Source organism: Ranitomeya variabilis, chromosome 1 (genome assembly GCF_051348905.1).
Source record: "Ranitomeya variabilis isolate aRanVar5 chromosome 1, aRanVar5.hap1, whole genome shotgun sequence".
Classification (NCBI taxonomy): domain Eukaryota; kingdom Metazoa; phylum Chordata; class Amphibia; order Anura; family Dendrobatidae; genus Ranitomeya; species Ranitomeya variabilis.
Window position 1 is genome coordinate 977,849,926 of NC_135232.1, and position 26,790 is coordinate 977,876,715.

General features: G+C 41.9%; 1 protein-coding gene across 1 annotated transcript in view; it reads right to left on the bottom strand.

Annotated features, from left to right (window-relative positions):
* Positions 1–26,790, bottom strand: part of ASIC5 (acid sensing ion channel subunit family member 5) — a 72,341-nt gene that overhangs the window by 32,874 nt on the left and 12,677 nt on the right. The window contains exons 3-5 of the mRNA XM_077282188.1: positions 11,991–12,228; positions 9,859–9,981; positions 6,121–6,270 (exon numbers count right to left, since the gene is read on the bottom strand). Of these exons, the coding sequence (XP_077138303.1) occupies positions 6,121–6,270; positions 9,859–9,981; positions 11,991–12,228 (511 nt within the window). The remainder of the gene's footprint in view (positions 1–6,120; positions 6,271–9,858; positions 9,982–11,990; positions 12,229–26,790) is intronic.

The following is a 26,790-nucleotide window of genomic DNA, read 5'->3' on the forward strand; positions in this document are numbered from 1 at the left end:
ACATTCAGGTATATAAAATAATTTACTGTTAGTTTCTCTATAATACATGTTATTTTCTTATTTGCCAACATTCACAAATCTAAAGTTATTTAAGCCCAACATTAGTACGACCTGGATACCTGCCAAAAATATACAGACACTCTCCAAAAACTACCATTTTTGGGCAAGAATTTATTTTATTTGCGGTAATTAAAATGAGCCTGAATGTCGTATCTGAAGATGTTTAAAGGCTGGAGTTACAGTGAGAGCTCCGACTAATCAGATTACGCAAAAATATGAAAGGTAACGTGATTAACCAATAAGCTGCTTAAAACAAGAGATGAACAAGGGTGGAAAGTGTCGTGAATAATGATCAGCAGCCATTTTGATAAGATACATAAACAAAATTCAGGTCTGCTGTAATGCAAGTTTCTATAAGAAAAAATCACAATGACATTTTAGAATATATTTGTCATATAATTCCATAATGATTACTCCAAAAACATAAAATTGGAGATTTTTGATTCCTTATTTTCTTCAAAAGTAGCAGCAGTGGTTTACTCACTCAAAGATATTATCCAAACTGATTGGGGTATGTAATAGCAATAAAGCATATCTTTGTAGTGTATATGCTATTAAAACGCACAAACATGGGAATAATAGGTACAGTCATATGAAAAAGTTTGGGCACCCCTATTAATCTTAAGCTTAATCTTTTATAAAAAATGGTTTATTTTGCAACAGCTATTTCAGTTTCATATATCTAATAACTGTTGGACACAGTAATGTTTCTGCCTTGAAATGAGGTTTATTGTACTAACAGAAAATGTGCAATCTGCATTCAAACAAAATTTGACAGGTGCATAAGTATGGGCACCCTTATCATTTTCTTGTTTTAAATACTCCTACCTACTTTTTACTGACTTACTAAAGCACTTTTTTTGGTTTTGTGACCTCATTGAGCTTTGAACTTCATAGCTAGGTGTATGCAATCATGAGAAAAGCTACTTAAAGTGGTCACTTGCAAGTTGTTCTCCTGTTTGAATCTCCTCTGAAGAGTGTCATCATGGGCTCCTCAAAACAACTGTCAAATGATCTGAAAACAAAGATTATTCAACATAGTTGTTCAGGGGAAGGATACAAAAAGCTGTCTCAGAGATTTAACCTGTCAATTTCCACTGTGAGGAACATAGTAAGGAAATGGAAGAACACAGGTACAGTTCTTGTTAAGGCCAGAAATGGCAGGCCAAGAAAAACATCAGAAAGGCAGAGAAGAAGAATGGTGAGATCAGTCAAGGACAATCCTCAGATCATCTCCAGAGAGCTGCAGCATCAACTTGCTGCAGATGGTGTCACTGTGCATCGGTCAACTATACAACGCACTGTGTTTTTTTGCCGCCATGCATAACGCCTTTTTGTATTACCAAACAACTCAATCTTGGTTTCATGAGTCCACAGGACCTTCTTCCAAAAATAAATTGGCTTCTCCAAATGTGCTTTTGCATACCTCAGCCGACTATGTTTGTGGCGTGCTTGCAGAAATGGCTTCTTTCGCATCACTCTCCCATACAGCTTCTCCTTGTGCAAAGTGCGTTGTATAGTTGACCGATGCACAGTGACACCATCTGCAGCAAGTTGATGCTGCAGCTCTCTGGAGATGGTCTGAGGATTGTCCTTGACTGATCTCACCATTCTTCTTCTCTGCCTTTCTGATGTTTTTCTTGGCCTGCCACTTCTGGCCTTAACAAGAACTGTACCTGTGTTCTTCCATTTCCTTACTATGTTCCTCACAGTGGAAATTGACAGGCTAAACCTCTGAGACAGCATTTTGTATCCTTCCCCTGAACAACTATGTTGAATAATCTTTGTTTTCAGATCATTTGACAGTTGTTTTGAGGAGCCCATGATGCCACTCTTCAGATGAGATTCAAACAGGAGAACAACTTGGAAGTGGCCACTTTAAGTAGCTTTTCTCATGATTGCATACACCTAGCTATGAAATTCAAAGCTCAATGAGGTTACAAAACCAAAAAAAGTGCTTTAGTAAGTCAGTAAAAAGTAGGTAGGAGTATTTAAAACAAGAAAATGATAAGGGTGCCCATACTTATGCACCTGTCAAAATTTGTTTGAATGCAGATTGCACATTTTCTGTTAGTACAATAAACCTCATTTCAAGGCAGAAACATTACTGTGTCCAACAGTTATTAGATATATGAAACTGAAATAGCTGTTGCAAAAAAAAAACATTTTTATAAAACATTAAGCTTAAGATTAATAGGGGTGCCCAAACTTTTTCATATGACTGTAAATATCTCCATGCAGATAGATAGAAATAGAGATGAATAGTATATTACACCTTAATATGAGGCAAGCGATTGGCTACACGGGAACAAACTGGAATTCTTCAGTATTATGATCAGTCGAATAAAAAAATTCTATGAAAAAAGTAGGGTACTTTAGATTTACTGCAATATATATATAAAAACAGTCTAATAAATGAATCTCAGAGTTGAGTCCCAAAGAAAATTGAGTCACTATTAATAATGAGCGAGCGTGCTCAGATGTCATGTTATCCATGCATCTCGGGCGTGCTCGAGTAAGACAGCCGCAACACATGGAGGGTTTGCCTGTTTGTTAGGCAATCCCCACATATGTTGCGGCTGTCTAACAGCCATGATTCATGCATCAGCAGGGACTTGAACATAATAGACGAGCACTTTAAGCCCAAAAATATAGATAACCTATTACTAATATAATTAAATCAAATTCAAGTAGACAACAAAATCTTGTACCAAAAAAACTACCTGAACAACTAAAACCATAATAACCACATAATCAACCATATTGTCTTCATAATGTAAATAATTTTATTAAAGACACCAATCCAAATTTACACAAAATCATGATTAAAAAACATATATAACAGATCTAAAAACAAGGAGAGCAGATCACCATACATAATCTAATTTAATTTATAATCCACAATAAGGTACTATGTACATCCAGCTAGTTATGGTAAGTAGGGAAACACATATTTCATGTTAACAATCTCATCATCTATCAAAATAGTCAATAAAGTGCTATAAATATATATCAAATCCTGGTAGTACCAAAAATAAATAAAGTGCATATATAATAGGGTACATATAACTCCAAAATATACCATAAAGTGCGGAAGTGCAAGTCATATACAATGATTTCTAGCAAGGGAGTTCCAGAGATATAATATATATGTCCATATAATAACCAGGATTCATTTCCCACGTGGTGCCACTGCTGCCCCTCACTCTAATGCGCGTTTCACACGTTGTTTCGTCAGGGAGTGATCACGTTTCAGACGTTGCTTCGTCAGGGAGTGATCACGTTTCACACGTTGCTTCGTCAGGGAGTGATCACGTTTCACATGTTGCTTCGTCAGGGAGCATGCTCGCTCATCACTAGTCACTATACAATAAGCATATAGATGCCACCAAACCTATGGTGCACTGGTGACTCATATGGACGTATTTAGTATGACCACAGTGGTGGGTTTATGATAATTAAACAAAATATAAATAAAGTAGAATGTCCTCACCTGTTAGTGGTAGATTGCTGGTGGTCTGGCATCGGGGGTGTCTCAGATAGTACTTTGCAGATATCGTGGGAAAGGCATCTGGTATTGCGCCCATCTTTCCCTATATAATCTGCACTAGTCTGATACCCCTTTTGCTCCCACCCTGACAAGGGCAGCTCACAGATAATTCCTATATCGGTTGGCCCTGCACTCTGTCTTTATGCCGCTCATGTTTCCCGACATGTTTCTTGCAGAGGAGTCATCAGGGAACATGTACACATGGTGTAGTAGGAGTATATACTAAAGTGCTATGCATAAGAGCCACTCCTGTCTCTGCTACCTCTAAGCAAAGCAGTGGAGAGGTTTATAGGGCAGGGGTTATATTCCATCACAGAGTGATTATAATAAGGAACAGGTGATACGAAAGTCAATTGTCCAATAAAAACTGAGCTTCCATTATTAGATATTACAAAGTCACAAAATTATATACTTGCTGCGACCTAATTAGTTACATATCACTCACCAGTGGGTGGAGCAAGTGGTAAGGCATGCGGTCTTTAGGTCTATGTGGTGTGCGCTCCTGCTGGAATGCAAACAAGCCGAAGTGAACTGTAGAAATGTCAATTCTGCTGACACAGGGATCGCATCATCATGACATTTCTGGTTCGATAGAACACCTAGCCCCTCCTCTTCATGGAGCGCACAGCCATTTTGGAGTGGGCTATATCATCGCTATATGGCCAGTAGTGGCAGGAGTGGCCTTACAGATGATTCACTGACCAAGATAACCTATTTGGTTTTGGGTCATGTTTGTGCTTTTTAAAGTGAACCTTGCTTAGGTTTCTGTTGGTGGCGTAGTGGTTTGCGACTGCGCAGGTGACGAAAAACAGCGCGCTCTGCGCTATATCCCTGGTGATCGGTGGGGGCGGCCATCTTCCTGTGGCCGCGCGTGCGCAGTTGGAGCGCTCTGCTGCCCGGGGCTTCAGGAAAATGGCCGCAGGCTGCCGCGCGTGCGCAGATGGAGATCGCGGCGGCCATTTTCCTGAAGCCGAGATGCGAACTCTGCTTCAGGAAAATGGCCGCCGCGATCCCCATCTGCGCACGCGCGGCATACCGCGGCCATTTTCCTGAAGCCCCGGGCAGCAGAGCGCTCCAACTGCGCACGCGCGGCCACAGGAAGATGGCCGCCCCCACCGATCACCAGGGATATAGCGCAGAGCATGCTGTTTTTCGTCACCTGTGCAGTCGCAAACCACTACGCCACCAACGGAAACCTAAGCAAGATCTGGGGGAAGAAACAGCTTTGTCACCACGCCCCTATGACCAGACCAGCATGATTGACAAGCGAAAATGGGGACTTTGGTAAGTAATTTCGGCAGCTTAGGTGGGGAATCAGGGTAGAAAAAAATACACTTTTGTAAAGCACAGCTCATGCCCTATGTAGCGGTATTTTTATCTCCGAGTGAAAAACCGGGGTGACAGGTTCCCTTTAATTCATGAATAAAGCACATAAGGAATTAGTAAACTTCTTGAATGTAGTTTTGAGCATTTTGCGGGATATAGGTTTTAGAAAGGTTTATGTTTTGGTTATTTTCTGTCATATAGGCCCCCCAAAGTCACTTAAAATGTGATGCGGTCTTTAGAAAAATGGCTTTGTAAATTTTGTTGGAAAAATGTGAAATTGATGACCAACTTTTAACCTTTCTAACTTCCAAAAAGAAAAAAAAAGTATGTTTAAAAATTGATGCAGGTGTAAAGTAGACATGTGGTAAATGTTAGTTATTAACTATTTTGACTGACATAAGTCTTTGGTTTCAGGGCATAAGAATTCAAAGTTTGAAAATTGAGACATTTTCAAAATTTCCTCCAAATTTCCGATTTTTTCACAAATAAACGCAAGTCATGTTGAACAAATTTTATTACTGTCATGAAGTACAATATGTCATGAAGAAATGTCTTAGAATCACTGGGATCCGTTGAAGCGTTAATACCTCATAAATTAACACTGGTCAGAGTTGTAAAGTTTGGTCTGGTTATGAAAGGGAAAAATGGCTGGGGGGTGGGGAGGGGGTTTATATCCCAAAGAGAAACAGTTTTAAAACTGGTAAATGCGCATGCATGATAAAACTAAAAAATGTGTCTGGCCACCAACAGGCATACATGGACAGTCATGAACTGGTTAATTAAATGAGTGTTTGTAATTTGTAAATATTTATCTAATGTTTCGAAAATAGCGGAAGAACTTGTATTGCATTAGCCACAGAAACCGGCTTTATAATTAGGTTTGACAGAAACCAGGAGCTGTCTTAACATATCTGAATCCCTAAGGGTCATCACTATGTTCTACAAAGCTATGCTAATATCTGGAAGATGACATTTATTGGCTTTACAGCCTGCTGGCTTTCAGTGGGGTCCGCTGTTTGTTTTTAAAAACATAGTACATTATGTATGTAAATCTAATTAGAGGAAAGACTATGCATGCACTTAGGAAACCTTCTTGCTGTTAAGTCGTCTTCTGAATCATTTATTTGCATAATAAAATATACCATATTTGCCTCTAGCTTCCATTCTTTTAAATATGTAAATACCTTCAAATGTCTTATAGAAGCGTGAGCGTGCATCCCTGCAGGACAGTGTAGACCCAAACCATCAAATCTGGGAGGAATCTTTGGAGAGTGTATCACAAATGTTATCCCAGCATCCACGTACCCCAGCGACGGATCATCAGTAAATTCTGTCTGGTTTAAAAGAACCATAAATATTAATTATAAAGAGATGTGTATTAAACGTTGTAGTCAACGTACCAAAAGGTATATACTGTATACGATAGATAACAACTAGAAAGTTGAAGAATACATCCATGTGAAAGTGAAACATCTTCGAAGCTGGTAGTATTTTACAGGACCTCTACTGTTACTCTAAAGAAACAGTAACAGAATCATCAACAATACTACAAAGCAATACTAAAAGCATGATGTCAAGGATAGGGAAATGAGTGGTATATCCGTCCACAATGTGTAAAAATTAGTTCATGCTTTATTAAATGTTCATTAAAAACACAGAATCCAAAAAATCTCTATATGAACCTAACAATACATTTGCACAAAGCTAGGCAAATATCAATTTTTGGGGTAATAAAGCTGTAAAGTAAAAAACATGGGGCAAAATATGAAGGGATCTGAAAATTCTATAGGACAAAGTTTTAGAGGGCCTCAAAAGCAACAAAAATATCACATACCGTACATACTCGAGTATAAGTCGACCCGAGTATAAGCCGAGGAACCTAATTTTTCTACGAAAAACTGGGAAAACTTATTGACTCGAGTATAAGCTGGATATGCATTGTCCCCTCATCCCTATCCTGGTATGCATGGCTCCCCATCCCCATCCTTGTATGCATGGCTCCCCATCCCCATATGCATAGCTCCGTGTCTCTGTCCTTGTATGTAGGCTCCCCGTCGCTGTCATTGTATCCATGGCTCCTCATTCCCGTCCTTGTATGCATGGCTCCCCATCTCTGTATGCATGGCTCCTTATCTCAGTCCTTGCATGCATGGCTCCTTATCCCCAATCCTTGTATGCATACTTCCTATAAAAAAACACATCCTACTTACATTTCCTGCGTGCCCTCGCTGCATCTCATTCCGGCGCCAGCAGCTCTTTCGGCTGAGCGATCATGTGTCCCCACTCATTAAAGTAATTAATATTTACTCCACGCCTATGGGAGTGGAGAGGATTGAATATTCATTACCTTAATGAGCGGGGGACACGTGATTGCTTGGCTGGAAGACTGGCACCGGAAGGAGATGCAGCGAGGGCACGCAGAGAAGGTAAGTATGATGTATGCTGGAAGCTGGCGGCTGCGGCTGTAACTACTGTGCACGCTATAAGAGAAATGAATATTCACTGCCAGCGCAGTGAATATTCATTTCTCTTTAGCTGCGGGCACAGCTACACAGTTATATAAGTTTATATAATTTATACAATATGATTTTCTGGATTTTATTTCTGATATTCTATATCTCAATGTTAAAATTAACCTACCCTTAAAATTATAGACTGTTCATGTCTTTTTCAGTAAGCAAACTTACAAAATCAGCATGGGATCAAAGACTTTTTTCCCCCACTGTATATAATATACCATTACTTAAGGTCTCTGCTTGCCGACACCTTGGAACTACCGCCTGGGGCACTCTCTCTTCATCCTGCTTTCCTTCTCACCACTGCTCCATCAGTTGACAGTCAGATAACTCCACAACATCCCGCTAGCCTTTCTGTCCCAGACCTCGCCTCAAGAGAATCTCTCACTCCATCTAAGACTTTTCCTTGTCTCCACTCTAGATCACGCTATCTGTTGCCTCACTTTAGTGACACCCAATTCATGCAGCACTGCTGACTAATCAGACCACTGGCAGAAACAGACAGAAAAGGGCCCCTGTGCAAGAACAATATATGGGCCCTTTGCAGGACAAGAGCTTCTAAAAATGCAAAATAACATCTGCTTTGGAGGTACAAATGGGCCCACTTAACTCTTAGGCCCCTGTGCGCCCGCACAGGTTACTTCAGTGATATGGCCAACTTTTAGTCAGACCAAAATGTCTGCTCTTGCTTGCAATCTAGACCCTATCGGCCTCCCTGACAAGAAACTCCCTCTGTCCCTTCAGGCTCTCCTACTCTGGGCTCGTCTCAACTATTAACCTTGTAGGCTACCTAGTGCTGGGAAGAACACAACTGTGATGGGGTGATATGCTATGTGGGTATCATTTTGTGTATATTTCTATTTTACTGATTATCATGGTGTTACTGTATCTTGTAGGATGAGTTGCTATTTGCCATCTGATATTCTCCCCACAGTTCTGTATTGTTATCTCTCCACAGGGTCAGTGAATAATGTTGTTTGCTAATATGCTAATGACATGTTGACCTAGCTTGTTGAAACAATGAGCCCCTGAGACCTTCCCCCTCCTGGCCTGTGAATGAGGGGGGGGAGAAGTGTAAATATCAGGGAGGTGAGACACAGAGATCAGTCTTGTGTGGAACCTGGATGTGAAGAGCATGTCAGAGAGAAAGAAGGGAATATGGACTGTTATCCTCTGTGCTGGATTGTTGGACGTTTATTCTGTAACTGAACTGCATTCGTGTTCTGGAATATTTAATCCTTTGTGTGATAGATCGTATATATGGACCTTTCGTGTTTTGCCTAAATAAAGGTCTTGGAATTGTTCACTATTCTCTTGCTCTGTTGATTGTGTGATACCGGAGAAGGAACCGTGACAACAACCCATCATTATCAATACAGCTTATTATGCATTCAAATGTCATAACGCAATGCAACAGTATACATGTCTTTAGAGGGAATGTGGGCAACACCTCCACCCCCTTACACATGCCCCAAAGATTGCTGTGCAGTGACCTCTGGGACCCTACAGCCAGAACTTCCTGCTGCAAGTAGGTGCAAGAGCATGAGCAGTGAACTCTGGGGCCTGCTTATAGCTGGAAGCCCTGACTTAGAGTGAATGGCAAGCTGTAGATGTGACACGATGAAGGCATGAATGACCAAACAGTAGAAAGTGGCAGCCAGACAGGAGAGCAGTGAGGCAAGTATGTTTTTTTTAACCTTTTGCCAGTCTTCTCCTGTTCAATTGCTGAATTTACCTGCAGCGAATTACCAAAAAATGTTTTCTCCAAAAAGCAGATTTTTTAAAAATTCCAATAGAATTAAATACCACCCAAACAAATTTGTCCATCTATACTTCTAGGGGAAGTCAGAGTGTTATACAAATATTGTTGGGCCAGTTAGAGGCTTTTCTGTATTGCAATTAGCGGCAGAGAGAAAATCAAAATTTGTTGAATTTGTTGAAAAAATTAAGCAAAACTGAAGAATTAGAAAAGATCTGCCCAACTCTATTGGAATACATTCACATGGAGCGAATACACTGCAGAATTTATAAGTATATTACCAGTAAAGAGGATCTTGTTTGACTAAATTTCATCCGCATACTGCATTTCTTACACTGATCTGTTAAGAAATATATCCACATGGGACATAAATTGGGCAAAAATAAAATTACACATCATTTGGTCTGGATCTTGCTGGAAATTTGATACCGATTTTAACCTATGCATGGCAAAGGGTAACATTTGCTGAAAATATCTTAGCATTAATTGACTTGTGAGCAATTTTATATTCGCACCACAGGACACTATTCCCTGTGGAATATTTATGCAGATTTGGAAAAGCTTGCCTCAAGTGCTTACGGTTAATGTTTAACACTGGACATTTGTAAAAAGATGTTTGTCTTCATTTACTGAAGTTATTGTATTACCTGCTTTATATCAAATAGTACACTTAATCCTCTTCCAGAACTACTGACCCTTTTATATGGTTTGGCGGGATCTTGATTAAAAGTGTAACAGTTTCCATATTCTGTGAAAACATGTTTAAAATCCTTAAAGGGAATAAATAAATAATGAGAAACGTAGTCATTAAAATAAACTATTTAAACATAAAGAACAAATGCAGCATATTCTTTAACAGAACTTTAAGCAATAATGTGTGTTATTTGCGGAATACATTTATTAATTAACTTGAGTAAGGGCTTGTGAACACATAATGTTTTTGCTTAGAAAAAAATGCAGCATTTTACTGTACCAGCAAATATAATAAGATTTCTGACGTTTTATGCATATGCTGATTATTTTTTATCATTTGTAAGCAGTTTCAGGTATGCATGTCAATTCTTTCAGCATTTTTCACCCATTCAAATGAATGGAGAAGAAATCTCATAAAAAATGCATGCAAAAGTGTGACAAAAATCATGCGCATATCATGCAGAGGTTAACAGAAATGTCTGCTGCAGATATTTAACGTGTGCACACACCCTGAGGTATCCTTACTGCATGTAGGTATTCACAATTAACCCCATAGGGAGGGGATGCCGTCAATTTTTGGTTTTGCTGTTTAATTTTTTAAATCTTTTTCAAATAGCCATAACTTTTTAATTTTCCACCCACATATCCCTTTGACTGATTGTTTCTTACAGGATGGGTTATAGTTTTAAAGGAAAACATTCATTTTACAATGTGGAGAAATGGAAAATGGCCAAAAAAATCCAAGTGTGATGAAATGATGAAGAGAAAAAAAACAATTCCATCATTATTTTTGGGGTTTTCATTTAACAGCCTTAATTGTGCAGTAAAAATTACCTGGAAATATGATTATCCAGGTAAGTAAGATTACAGAGATACATATAGTTTTTTTTTTTACTATTTTACTGGCTTAACAAAAAAATCAGAATTTACATGTATGTATTTTCTTCAAGCAGCACAGACGACAAGGGCCAATATATGTCTATGAGTCCATGAAAAAGAGTTACAGCACATGGATGTCATCCGTGTGCCATCTGTGTGCTGTATGTGCTACATTAGTAGAAGAGAAGCTTTGTAATTTCATTCTTTCTTTATCCATACTGGAAAAACACTGATGACACCGGTACTGTTTTTTCCAGTACTGGTTTTATACGGATGTGTGAAGGGGCCTTAGGCCGGGTCACACTTGCGAGTGCAATGCAAGAAACTTGCGTGTGTCTCTCGCATCAACACCCAGCACTGCTGATGGCACTCAGGACAGGAGTGTGTGGCTGCATAGAAATACATGCAGCCGCATGCTCCGGTCCCGAGTGCCGTCAGCAGTGCCGGGTATTGAGGCGAGAGATTGAGGCGAGAGACTGGTGCGAGTTTCTCGCATTGAACTCACAAGTGTGACACCGGCCTTAAATAGAGTCTGTCAGCACAGAATGACTGTCAAACCAAGTACAGGAGCTCAGATACAGCCAGGCTCGGACCGGCCCACAGGAGAACAGGAGAATCCTCCGGTGGGCCCCTTGCAGTAGTGGGCCACCACCCTCTTATATGAGCAGTTCTTGGCACAATTCACTCGATTCACTATGTACAGACAAATGCAGCATCTTTATTTTTATTGCTATTTTATTGCTATAGAAATTTGTGATTGAGAATAATATCACATTTGCATGTAGCTGAAAAGTGGAGCCCTGGAGTTGATGTTACTGGTGGGCCCCTGGCATCACAGTTCGACACTGGATACAGCTATGATAAAAATCCCACGGACTGGCCCGGCACCTCTCCTGACCGGAGCATAGCAGCATAATGTATTCCTATGCAGCTGTTATGCTCAGGTCGGGAGCGCAGATGCTTAGTCCGAGTTTTTCAATTCGATCCTCGCTCCAGAAATGCCTCTTCTGTCTGTCCCCTACTTGTTAACCCTCACACTGTAAAATCAGCTTTAATGTGTAGACTATTTCTGAATCAAAATGTAATATGGTAGTCATAAATTACACTGCTAAGTTATGATTGGCAAATTAGTTTTTGCAAATAATCATGTATACGTGAAGATATGTCCTTTATTATAAACTACTGGAAGAAATGAAAGAAACTTTACCTCTGGGTAGCATGGAATGCCAAAAAAATTACACTTTAATAATGTCCTGTTATTGATATAAAATCCATGGTTTTTGGTGAAGTCCTTAATGCTGAAATTTTGGTTAAGTTGCAAAAAATCAATTACTTCCTGTAAACTGTCAAAATTTTCCTCGGTATTCGAAAAATAAAGAACTGTAGACACAATGTTCCACATTAAAAATGCAACACTCAGATTATTAACAGCATTGGTTTGGAACCTAAAAAATGAAGAAGATACCGATTGTGAGACATTGGCAAGGAAAGCAATGGGAATTACTATAAATCCCCAAGATTCCTCTTAGACCTCATTCACACATCAATATTTTTGATCAGTATTTCATCAGTATTTGTTTGCCAAAACCATGAATGTCTCCAAAGCCCTGAACAGGTGTCAATCTTTCAATTTGTTTCTCTCTGTAGGTTACTCTTGTAACTTTTGTTTATAAACACTGATGCAAAATACTGACGTGTGAATGAGGACACATAAATATGATGTGTCCTTAGGATGTCCTTTTTTTTCAGGCAGCACACATAGGGGTGGAGCCACATATTCATCACTGTAATGAGCAGTACCACGTGACCGCTCACACAGGACAAGCTGCCGGCGCTGAGAGGAGGCATCGTGGGAGCTGGGTGAGTATTACTCTGCAAGAGGGTGGGCGCACGGGGGGTGGGAGGCGGGAGGTGACCCCAAACTTTATTTTTAGCAAAAAAATTTAAAAAACCTTGATTTTTCATTCCTTCTCTCCAGCGAACGCTGCTGGGGAGAAGGAATGAATTTTGGCTACAGCACCATAAGCAGGGGACAGCGCTTAACTGTAGCGCAGTCTCCTGCACGGTCTGTGTGGTCCTCAGTCAGCACACGGTCGGCATACGGCTGCCGCACATGTGCCACACTGATGTGCCACGTGAGCACATGGACACATGGGCACAGATAACTCCGGTACCGATTTCTCCGGTACCGGAATTATCTGGACGTGTGAGACTGGCCTCAAAGACTACCTATAACGATCACCAAGCTTCTTACATTTCTCAACTGGAATTTTCGACCACTCTTCTTTTGCGAACTGCTTCAGGTCTCTGATCTTGGAAGGATGTCTTCTCCCAACACCAATTTTAAGATCTCTCCACAGTTGTTTAATGCGATTTAGGTCTGGACTCATTGCTGGACACTTTAGAACTCTCCAGCGCTTTGTGTCCATCCATTTCTGGGTGTTTCTTGAAGTATGTTTGGGGTAATTGTTCTGCTGGAAAACCCATGATCTAGGATGCAAACCCAGCTTCCTGACACTGGACACTACATTACGATCCAAAATCCTTTGGTAATCTTCAGATTTCATGATGCCTTGCTCACAGTCAAATCACCCAGTGCCAGACCCAGAAAAACAACCTCAAAACATTTTTGAAACATCACCATATTTGACTGTAGGTACTGTGTTCTTTTCTTTGTGGCACACATAGACACACAATGCAAAGATCGAGTCAACTACTCCCCTTTTTATCTGGTTTCAGATGTGATTTACATATTTCCCACATCTGCTACTTGCCACAGGTGAGTTTGAATGTCCATCACATAATTTTGGAATGGTGCCAACAATTTTGTCTGGCCCATTTTGGGGGTTTTGTGTGAAATTATATCCAATTCGCTATTTTTCTCTGTTTTTTGTGTTGTTCCAATATACACAATGAAAATAAACGTGAAATTGCAATAATTTTCTGGGAGAAATATTTCGTTTTCTGGAACAATTTCAAGTGCACCAGCACTTTCATAATGACTGTATGTGTGATGCTGCGCTCTTTGGTTTGCATATAGTTGTCATGGGAAGACTAGGTGGGCAAGAGCAAATAACCCGGGCCCCTGCAATTTCCCTCAGACTAGGGAAATCCTGACTGACCCTCTACCTAGAGTTTACACTGATGGTGTGCATGTCTAGGCCTCGAACCTCACCCTGTCTCCTGTTTCAACCCTAGGCTGAAACCACCGCACGCCACCCAGTGAAAAGATTATACACCAATATCCACAGTTAGCACAGACAAGGATAACGGAAAAAATATACACCACGCCGCAGTCACTCAGGAATACACAATAAGTGCACAGGGCAAAAAAAATACAAATATAGGAAGGAGTAAATAAGACAAAGGGAAATACACCACCAGCAACGATACTCCAACTACTAGCTCACCACTCCAGACCGAGATAACAATGCACAAGACAGAAGCTATAATCGGCGACGCCCAATGTTCAGGAGAACTATTTAAAGGCAGTGGGCATGGCCCAGTTTCCAATCCGAGCACCAGGTAAATTAACCCCGGACCAGCTAGATAAAATCTAGCCGACGCCAATGAGCGCATAGTGGTCAAAAGTGGAATTACCGCTGTCTGTCGAACGACCTGGTCTGAACAACGTCTGACATGACAGTACCCCACCTTCTACGAGGGACCCCAGGGCCCTCACGGCTTATAGGACCTGGCTTGTCCGGATGGCGGCGGTGAAAAAACCTGACCAGCCGATCATGAATGTCCGAGGCTGGTACTCAGGACCTCTCCTCAGGCCCATAACCACGCCAGTGCACAAGTACTGTAAAGTGCGGCGCACTACACGAGAGTCAACCACCTTGGAGACTTCAAATTCCAAATTACCATCCACCAAGACTGGAGGTGGCATAGGCGCCGCGTCCACGGAACCCACCACCTTCTTTAAAAGAGACCTGTGGAACACGTTGTGTATCTTATACATCATAGGAAGCTCCAATCGGTACGCTACTGGGTTAATGATGGCGGTGACCCTAAATGGACCAAAAAACCGTGGACCCAATTTAAGAGATGGTATTTTGAGTCTTATGATTTTTGTGGATAACCACTCCCAGTCATCCACACTCAGGTCCGGACCTGGCACATGCCTACTGTGAGGCAACACGTTTGTACCTAGCACCCACACTCAACAGGCGCTGTTTAACTCTCCTTCAGACTGATGACAATTGTGCTCCTAACTGGTCCTCTTCCGGAACGCCGGAAGAGCCCCTCTGACTCAAAGTACAAAATTGATGATGTAGCCCGTAAACACAAAAAAAGGAGACTCCCTAGACGACTCCTGGCGGTGATTATTGATGGCAAACTCAGCCAAAGGAAGAAACTTTGACCACTCCTCCTGGTTATCCGAAACAAAGCAGCATAAGTACTGTTCCAAATTTTGGTTCATACGCTTGGTCTGACCATTAGACTGAGGGTGAAACGCCGAAGAATGAGAAAACTTGATCCCCAGCCGTGAACAAAATGGTTTCCAAAATTTTGCCACAAACTGAGACCCCCTATCAGAAACGATGTCAGACGGAATCCCATGAAGTCTGACCACCTCCTGCACAAATACCTGAGCCAGAGTCTTAGCATTAGGCAATGAAGGCAAAGACACAAAGTGCGACATTTTTGAAAACCGATCAACAATCACCAAGATGACCGTGTTCCCAGCTGAGGAGGGCAAGTCACTGATAAAATCCATGGAGATTTCCATCCATGGCTTACTAGGTACCTCGAGAGGAAGTAGTGTGCCAACAGGACGGGAGCGAGGCGTCTTAGTCCTGGCGCACGTGGTGCAAGCTGACACGTATGAGACCACGTCCTGTCGGATCTTGGGCCACCAAAACCGACATGACACCAACTCCAAGGTACCCCTAACCCCTGGATGGCCAGCCAGGACAGCATCATGATGCTCCGCCAAAACCTTTAAGCGGAGATGAAGCGGTACAAACGTTTTGTTAATGGGAAGCTCAGATGGTACCTCCTCCTGGGCCTCGGCAATCTCAGCCTCAACCTCGGTAGTGAGAGCCAAAACCACAACACCCTTTTGGAGGATGGGTACTGGATCTTCCCGAGGCTCTCCCCCAGAAAACACCTGGACAAAGCATCCACCTTAGTGTTTTTAGAACCAGGTCTGTAAGTGACAACAAAGTTGAACTGCGTGAAAAACAATGCCCAGCGAGCCTGCCTGGGAGACAGACGCTTGGCAGACTCCAAATAAAGCAAATTCTTATGGTCCGTAATAACAGTAACCTGATGAACCGACCCCTCCAAGAAGTGTCGCCATTCCTCAAAGGCCAATTTGATTGCCAACAACTCTCTGTTGCCGATATCATAGTTACGTTGGCGGGCGACAGTTTCTTGGAAAAATAGGCGCATGGACGCAAACCGCTCAAGGATGAGCCTTGTGACAGCACCGCCCCCACACCAACCTCAGACGCATCGACTTCTACAACAAAAGGTTTCGATACATCTGGCTGCACCAGAATGGGAGCCGAAACAAACCTGTTTTTAAGAGATTCAAATGCGCACACAGCAGCCTCAGGCCAAACGGAGAAATTGGTACCCTTTTTAGTCATGTCAGTTAGTGGTTTAGCAATGATAGAAAAATCCTTGATAAACTTCCTATAGTAGTTAGAAAACCCAAGGAACCGCTGAAGTGCTTTTAGGTTATCAGGCCGTTCCCAATGCAACACCGCTTGCACCTTAGCGGCGTCCATTTTAAACCCTGAAGCAGACACAATATAGCCCAAGAAAGGCAACTCCTGTACCGAAAATACACATTTCTCCAGTTTCGCATATAGCTTATTCTCTCTGAGAAGCTGTAACACCTGCCTGACATGATCTAAATGAGTATCACGGTCGCAAGAATATATGAGGATGTCATCTAGGTACACGATAACGAATTTCCCCAAAACATGCGAGAACACATCATTTATGAAATGTTGAAACACTGCAGGTGCGTTAGTCAACCCAAATGGCATCACCAAATTTTCAAAATGACCCTCAGGGGTATTAAAAGCCGTCTTCCACTCATCACCTTGACAGACTCTTATGAGGTTGTACGCCCCCCTGAGGTCAAGCTTGGTAAACCACTTAGCACTTGCCACCTGGTTGAACAAATCCGGTATCAGTGGCATAGGATATGGATCACGAACCGTAATCTGGTTCAACTCCCTGAAATCCAAACACGGGCGTAATCCGCCATCTTTCTTCTTCATGAAGAAGAACCCTGCTGCCACAGGCGAGGATGAAGGCCTGATGTGCCCTTTGCTCAAACTTTCAGCAATGTAATCCTTTAACGCTTGTCTCTCCGGACCGGAGATGTTAAACATCCTTGCTTTAGGCAATTTGGCCCCTGGTTTAAACCTGATAGTAAAGTCATAGGGACGATGTGGTGGCATCTCTGAACAACCCTTCTCAGGCAATTCTCCTGGCAGAACTCGCTCCACTGAACTATGTCCTGAGTTTTCCAGTCAATTACCGGGTTGTGCATAGACAACCATGGAAAACCCAAAACCACCTGAGCAGGAAGATTCCTGAGCACCTTACATGTAACCTGCTCGGAATGTAAAACCCCAATGTGGAGTTTCACCTCAGCCACAAATTCAGTAATTGGCAGCTCAATAACCTTATCAGGGAGCATGCATTGAGAAACCACCATGGAGGATATACATAAGCTCAGATTGGTCTCTTCCACACCCTCTGAGCTTAGAAGTTTTCCGCCGTTGCATTTTTCTTAGACAGCAGAGGACAGATGTTAATAAAATGACCAGTTTTACCACAGTAAAAACAGGCTCCCTGCTTCCTGAGCTCAGGGGCTCGACGCTTCACATGTGACACCTCTGCGATTTGCATAGGCTCCGTGGGCTCACCTGCAGCAACCTCACGTGAACCTAAACCCTCTCCCATAGGCGATGTCTCATGCTCCCCCTGACGCAAACGGCGATCAATGCGGACAACCAGACTCATAGCGGAGTCTAGAGAAGTAGGAGTCTCATACATCAGAAGGGCTTTTTTAACCCTTCCAGAAACCCCATGAATAAACTGACTCCACAGCGCTGGATCATTCCACTGTGTATCGATCGCCCAGTGACGAAATCCAGAACAGTAATCCTCTGCAACTCGCTCCCCCTGGTGAATAGTGCGTATCTTAGATTCTGCTAGAGCCATTCTGTCAGGCTCATTGTAAATATTTCCAAGAAAGGAAAAAAAACTCTCCACAGAGTCAAATGCAGCAGAATCAGATGGCAAAGAAAACGCCCATGCTTGGGGATCCCCGCTTAACAATGACAACACCAGGCCCACACGCTGAGCCTCATTACCCGAGGAGATCGGGCGCAAACGGAAATATAGTTTGCAAGCTTCACGAAAAGAAACAAATTTACTGCGTTCCCCAGCAAATTTTTCAGGCAAAGGAAATTTAGGCTCAGCAACTCTACCTGTCGTTCCAGCTTGCACAGTAGATACTGCTAGTCCTTGTTGCTGCACTGCCCCCCTCAACTCAGTGACCTGTAGGGACAGCGCCTCCAACTGGCGGGTTATGGAAGTCATGGGATCCATGACAAAAAAAAAAAAAAAGGAAACCCCCTTTTTTTTTTGTTTTAAAGGCCAATTATAATGTCACGGGAAGACTAGGTGGGCAAGAGCAAATAACCCGGGACCCTGCAATTTCCCTCAGACTAGGGAAATCCTGATTGACCCTCTACCTAGAGTTTACACTGATGGTGTGCATGTCTAGGCCTCGAACCTCACCCTGTCTCGTGTTTCAACCCTAGGCTGAAACCACCGCACGCCACCCAGTGAAAAGATTATACACCAATACCCACAGTTAGCACAGACAAGGATAACGGAAAAAATATACACCACGCCGCAGTCACTCAGGAATACACAATAAGTGCACAGGGCAAAATAAATACAAATATAGGAAGGAGTAAATAAGACAAAGGAAAATACACCACCAGCAACGAATCTCCAGCAACCAGCTCTCCACTCCAGACCGAGATAACAACGCACAAGACAGAAGCTATAATCGGCGACGCCCAATGTTCAGGAGAACTATTCAAAGGCAGTGGGCATGGCCCAGCTTCCAATCCGAGCACCAGGTAAATTAACCCCGGACCGGCTAGATAAAATCTAGCTGACGCCAATGAGCGCATAGTGGTCAAAAGCAGAATTACCGCTGTCTGTCGAACGACCTGGTCTGAACAGCGTCCGACATGACAATAGTAGAGTCACAGGAGCTTGTGCTGTTCACACTTGATATACTCAAACAAACACAAACACACACATACGTAGTACTGTGCAAAATGTTTAGGCCGATGTGGAGAAAATGTTACAAAGTAACAATGCTTTCAAAAAAAGAAGTGTTAATTTATTTTAATCAATTAATCCCTTTCTGACCTCGGACGGGATAGTACGTCCGAGGTCAGATCCCCCTCTTTGATGCAGGGCTTTGGCAGTGAGCCCGCATCAAAGCCGGGACATGTTAGCTGTTTTGAACAGCTGACATGTGCCCGCAATAGCGGCGGGTGAAATCGCGATTCACCCGCCTTTATTAACTAGTGAAATTCCGCTGTCAAACGCTGACAGCGGCATTTAACCAGCGCTTCCGGCCATCCGGCCGGAAATGAGCGCATCGCTGACCCCCGTCACATGATCGGGGGTCAGCGATGCATCTGCATAGTAACCATAGAGGTCCTTGAGACCTCTATGGTTACTGATGCCGGCCTGCTGTGAGCGCCACCCTGTGGTCGGCGCTCATACCACACCTGCAATTCAGCTACATAGCAGCGATCTGATGATCGCTGCTATGTAGCAGAGGTGATCGAGTTGTGCCAGCTTCTAGCCTCCTATGGAGGCTATTGAATCATGGAAAAAGTTAAAAAAAAGTAAAGAAAATGTGAAAAAAATAAAAAGTTTAAATCACCCCCCTTTCGCCCCATTCAAAATAAATCAATAAAAAAAAAATCAAACCTACACATATTTGGTATCGCCGCATTCAGAATCGCCCGATCTATCAATAAAAAAAGCATTAACCTGATCGCTAAATGGCGTAGCGAGAAAAAAATTTGAAACGCCAGAATTACGTTTTTTGGTCGCCACGACATTGCATTAAAATGCAATAACTGGCGATCTAAAGAACGTATCTGCACCAAAATGGTATCATTAAAAACGCCATATCGGCTCGCAAAAAATAAGCCCTCAACTGACCCCAGATCACAAAAAATGGAGACACTACGGGTATCACAAAATGGCACAATTTTTTTTTTAGCAAAGTTTGGAATTTTTTTCACCCCTTAGATAAAAAATAACCTAGACATCTTAGGTGTCTTTGAACTTGTAATGACCTGGAGAATCATAATGGCAGGTCAGTTTTAGCATTTAGTGAACCTAGCAAAAAAGCCAAACAAAAAACAAGTGTGGGATTGCACTTTTTTTTGCAATTTCACCGCACTTGGAATTTTTTTTCCGTTTTCTAGTACACAACATGCTAAAACCAATGATGTCATTCAAAAGTACAACTTGTTTTGCAAAAAATAAGCCCTCACATGGCCATATTGACGGAAAAATAAAAAAGTTACAGCTCTGGGAAGGAGGGGAGCAAAAAACGAACACGGAAAAACAGAAAATCCCAAGGTCATGAAGGGGTTAAGGACAAACAGAAGAATTTGCACAAGCCTACATCCACAGATATGTGGTTTGTTCCAGAAGATATTTGGAACAAGATTCCTGCTGAGGAACTTCAAAAACTGTGTGCAACTGTGTTTAGAAGAATTGATACCTTGATGCTGTTTTGATGGCAAAGGATGGCCCCACCAAATATTGATTTAATTTAGATTTCTCATTAAATGATAAAAATAGACTAACATTTCAATTTTGAAAACGTTTTTACCTTGTATTATTTTTTTCCACACTTGCCTAGAACGTTTGCACAGTACACTTTCTGTATATATATATATATATATATATATATATATATATATATATATATATATATATATATATATATATCCTTCCTCTAGTGTTAGCTTTCTGTTACTCTTTCTTATGTTAACGGGTCGGTTTTGACCCGTGTCTTAAATCACCCCTAGGTTACCCTAAAAACAGTTATTTATGATCCAATTTGTTTCTTACCTCTTAGTTACCTTGTTAGGGTTTCTCATCCATGGGAGGATTGATTTTAATATTTTTGTTGTGGCCCCCTGGGCCTTTCATTTGAGAGCATACCCTTCATTTTCAATATAAAAATATTGTCAAATGAACCTCAAGAGAATAATATAAACTTAAAAAAGTTTGTTATATTACCTGACTATTACTGAAGGGTTTTAGAACACATTTCTTAAATGTAAAAAAAATATACATATATATTTTATATTATTAACTCTAGTAACATCTATTGTGTTACAGGTCAATTTTGACCCATATCTAACTACTTTATGAAAAAGGCAAAAAACAGATTTTTTTTTTTTATAGAACTTTAATACAAATAAAAGATGAAAATTATATTAACATTAATAGCAATAATAATAAAAAGTAGCTTTTCTAGGTCAAACAAACAAACAACAATCAATCAAGCAAATCAAATCAACAGAAATCAAGTACTAGTTTTTAGATGCATTAGTATTTAGATGCATGTGTGGCAAAAAGTGACACTTTTTGTGTGTTCTTTGCAGAGGTATTTTTTGCAGGCGAAGCACGATGTGTTTGTCTTTCTGTCCTCATCCTCATTGCTAGGGCAGACCTGACACCTCTTTCTTTTAGAATCAGGTGGTCTCACTGGGGTTGTGGCTGTTGTGGTTGATGTTCAGGCAGGGCTGGTTGAGGAGGATGCTGGTGATGATGCTCTTTGTGTTGCTGTGGGTGTGGACGAAGCACTTGTTGAGCTCTGGGGTTGTCGGACCAAGGCTGCAGCTGCTGGGTCTCGGGGCACTCGTTCCCTTTGGTCAATGTGCACCTTGACAAGGGATCTTCCTAGTTCCTCAAGAAACATCCTCCGCTTGTTTTTTTTCTTTGAATTCCATCCTTGGCGAATGTGGGTCCACAACACAAATGAATTGCATGCTGACACATCAAGGATGTTGTAAAATACAACCATTGGCCATCTCCTAGTCATTCGCTGGCAAGTGTAGGTGGCAGTCAGCTTGTCCAAGTTGTCCACTCCTCCTTTGTTTTTGTTATAGTCCAGGATGATTCTGGGCTTTTTGTCACTTCCTGATAACACAGCTGCATCTTTGTGAAGTGTGGACATCAGTACCACATTCCGTCGTTTTTTGGGGCAGTATGAAACAGCAGTGGTGGTGTCTGTGAAAACAAACTTTGAGGAAAGTGGAGCCCTGTCCTTCATCTGCAACAATTCAGCGGGCAAGCTCAGGTTTGTTTTTTTTCACTGTACCCACCATGGTGATTTTCCTCCTGAGAAGTTCTTGTCCAAGGTCATAGCTGGTAAAAAAATTGTCACAAGTAATGTTATGACCCTGCAGTCCAGTAGTCATATCGAGGACTACACGTTTTCCTTGGTTTTCAGGGATGCTGCTTGCAGACTTGCCTGTGTAAATCTGTAGAGTCCATGCATAGCTAGTTTTTGCATCACAGGCTGCCCAGATTTTTATGCCTTATTTGCCTGGCTTACTTGGCATGTATTGCCGGTAGGGGCATTTTCCGCGGAAAGGGAGAAAACGTTCGTCTACTGTCACCTCTGGCCCTGGGTTGAACATCTGTGGAAGGAGCTGCACCCATTTCTCCCAAACATCCCTGATGGGAGCAAGTTTGTCAGATTTTGTTCTGGTGTCTCTGTTGTCAAATCTGAGGACTCTTGATATCATTTGAAACTTTTGAAGTGATATTGTTGCCCGGAAAATATTCCTGCCTGTCGATGCCGTGGACTTTTTTTCCTTCAAGTTTTGTCATAGCAATAATGACTTTTTTTTATTGACAATGGCATAAACAGATCAAAACATGTCTTGATGTCACTTACTCTTGTCACAGCAAACCTTGTGATCCCAGGGGTCATTTTTTTGACATTTGCAGCATCTGCCCTGCCATGTACATCTGGAGTTACTGAGCTCCAACTGATCTTGCCTCTTTTGGATTTGAATCTTTCAGCGGGAGCAGCTTCAGCACCAGTGACCTCCTCATCAGACTGATCAGAACTGTCTGTGTCTTCCAGGTGATACTCCACATCATCTTCCTCCTCAGAAACCTGTTCATCTGTATCAGTTTGCCGCTGTGTGTCCTCTGATTCATTATCATCTAAGATATAATCCAGAATTTGGCTTACATCAAATCTTCTCATTGTTGCATGTGTAAACTGGAGATGTATACTCTGCAAAGTACCAACTCAAAGCTGATTTGGTCATACATGCCTGGACATGTTCCTAACTCAAGCTGGCTGTGGGCTGTTGGTTTATATTGTGTTTATGAGTTCAGTTTTGGGACTTATTATTGTTTTTTTACTCTTATATTAGACCTGGGTCGAAATTGACCCTAACAACACAAATGTTATAATTTTAATAAGAGCATTTTTTAATTTATTTTTTTATTGTATTTTGTTTAAAAATAAGTTCCTGAAAAAGTCAAAAAGTCTTGATGCAATAAACAAATGTATGCAGAATTTGTATGCATGTAAAACCTAAAACGGGTCGGTCACGACCCTAACACTAGAGGAAGGATATATATATATATATATATATATATATATATATATATTTACTATATAATTGTCTAAGGGTCACTTCCGTCTTTCTGTCTGTCTGTCTTTCTGTCTGTCACGGATATTCATTGGTCGCGGCCTCTGTCTGTCATGGAAATCCAAGTCGCTGATTGGCCGTGGCAAAACGCCCATGACCAATCAGCGACGCACACAGTCCGGAAGAAAATGGCCGCTCCTTACTCCCCGCACTCAGTGCCCGGCGCCCGCATACTTCCCTCCGGTCACCGCTCACACAGGGTTAATGCCGGCGGTAATGGACCACGTTATGCCGCGGGTAATGCACTCCGTAACCTCTGCTATTAACCCTGTGTGTCCCCAATTTTTTACTATTGGTGCTGTCTATGCGGCACAATATACTATGTGGGCTGTGCTATATACAACGTGGGCTATGCAATATACAACGTGGTCTGTGCAATATACTATGTGGGCTACGCAATATACAACGTGGGATGCGCAATATACAACGTGGGCTGCGCAATATGCAACGTGGGCTGCGCAATATACAACGTGGGCTGTGCAATATACTACGTGGGCTGCGCAATATACTACATGGGCTGCGCAATGTACAATGTGGGCTGCGCAATGTACTATGTGGGCTGCGCAATGTACTACGTGGGCTGCGCAATGTACTACGTGGGCTGTGCAATGTACAACGTGGGCTGCGCAATATACAACGCACTCCGTAACCTCTGCTATTAACCCTGTGTGTCCCCAATTTTTTACTATTGGTGCTGTCTATGCGGCACAATATACTATGTGGGCTGTGCAATATACAACGTGGGCTACGCAATATACAACGTGGGCTGCGCAATGTACAACGAGGCCTGCGCAATATACAACGTGGGATGCGCAATATACAACGTGGGCTGCGCAATATACAACGTGGGCTGCGCAATATACAACGTGGGCTGTGCAATATACTACGTGGGCTGCGCAATATACTACATGGGCTGCGCAATGTACAAGGTGGGCTGCGCAATGTACTACGTGGGCTGCGCAATGTACTACGTGGGCTGTGCAATGTACTACGTGGGCTGTGCAATGTACAATGTGGGCTGCGCAATATACAACGTGGGCTGCGCAATGTATTACGTAGGCTGCACAATGTACTACGTGGGCTGCGCAATGTACTACTTGGGCTGCGCAATGTACTGCGTGGGCTGCGCAATGTACTGCGTTGGCTGCGCAATGTACTGCATTGGCTGCGCAATGTACTGCGTGGGCTGCACAATGTACTGCGTGGGCTGCGCAATGTACTGCATGGCTGTGCAATATACTACGTGGGCTGTGCTATACACTACGCATACATATTCTAGAATACCCGATGCGTTAGAATCGGGCCACCATCTAATATATACAGTTAGGTCCATATATATTTGGACAGAGACAACATTTTTCTAATTTTGGTTATAGACATTACCACAATGAATTTAAAACAAAACAATTCAGATGCAGTTGAAGTTCAGACTTTCAGCTTTCATTTGAGGGTATCCACATTAAAATTGGATGAAGGGTTTAGGAGTTTCAGCTCCTTAACATGTGCCACCCTGTTTTTAAAGGGACCAAAAGTAATTGGACAATTGACTCCAAGGCTATTTCATGGACAGGTGTGGGCAATCCCTTCGTTATGTCATTCTCAATTAAGCAGATAAAAGGCCTGGAGTTGATCTGAGGTATGGTGCTTGCATTTGGAAGGTTTTGCTGTGAAGTAAACATGCGGTCAAAGGAGCTCTCCATGCAGGTGAAACAAGCCATCCTTAAGCTGCGAAAACAGAAAAAACCTATCAGAGAACTTGCTACAATATTATGAGTGGCAAAATCTACAGTTTGGTACATCCTGAGAAAGAAAGAAAGAAAGCACTGGTGAACTCATCAATGCAAAAAGACCTGGGTGCCCACAGAAGACAATTGTGGTGGATGATTGCAGAATAATCTCCATGGTGAAAAGAAACCCCTTCACAACAGCCAACCAAGTGAACAACACTCTCCAGGAGGTAGGGGTATCAATATCCAAATCTACCATAAAGACTGCATGAAAGTAAATACAGAGGGTTCACTGCACGGTGCAAGCCGCTCATAAGCATCAAGAATAAAAAGGCTAGACTGGACTTTGCTAAAAAACATCTAAAAAAGCCAGCACAGTTCTGGAGGAACATTCTTTGGACAGATGAAACCAAGATCAACTTGTACCAGAATGATGGAAAGAGAAAAGTATGGCGAAGGCGTGGTACAGCTCATGATCCAAAGCATACCACATCATCTGTAAAACACGGCGGAGGCAGTGTGATGGCTTGGGCATGCATAGCTGCCAGTGGCACTGGGTCACTAGTATTTATTGATGATGTGACACAGGACAGATGCAGCCGAATGAATTCTGAGGTATTCAGAGCCATACTGTATGCTCAGATCCAGCCAAATGCAGCCAAACTGATTGGTCGTCGTTTCATACTAGAGATGGACAATGACCCAAAACATAAAGCCAAAGCAACCCAGGAGTTTATTAAAGCAAAGAAGTGGAATATTCTTGAATGGCCAAGTCAGTCACCTGATCTCAACCCAATTGAGCATGCATTTCACTTGTTAAAAACTAAACTTCAGACAGGAAGGCCCACAAACAAACACCAACTGAAAACCACCGCAATGAAGGCCCGGCAGAGCATCAAAAAGGAGGAAACACAGCGTCTGGTGATGTCCATGAGTTCAAGACTTCAGGCAGTCATTGCCAACAAAGGGTTTTCAACCAAGTGCTAAAAATTAACATTTTATTTAAAATTATTGAATCTGTCCAATTACTTTTGGTCCCTTTAAAAACAGGAGCTGAAACTCCTAAACCCTTCATCCTATTTTAATGTGGATACCCTCAAATGAAATCTGAAAGTCTGAACTTCAACTGCATCTGAATTGTTTTGTTTAAAATTAATTGTGGTAATGTCTATGACCAAAATTAGAAAAATGTTGTCTCTGTCCAAATATATTTGGACCTAACTGTATATATATATATATATATATATATATATATATATATATTTACATTGCTCAAAAAAATAATGGGGAACAACTAAACAACAGAATATAACTCCAAGTAAATCAAGCTTCTGTGAAATGAAACTGTCCACTTAGGAAGCAACACTGTTTGACAATCAATTTCACATGCTGCTGTGCAAATGGAGTAGACAACAGATGGAAATTATTGCCAATTATCAAGACACACTCAATAAATTAGTGGTTCTTCAGGTGGGGACCACAGACCACATCTCAGTATAAATGTTTTCTG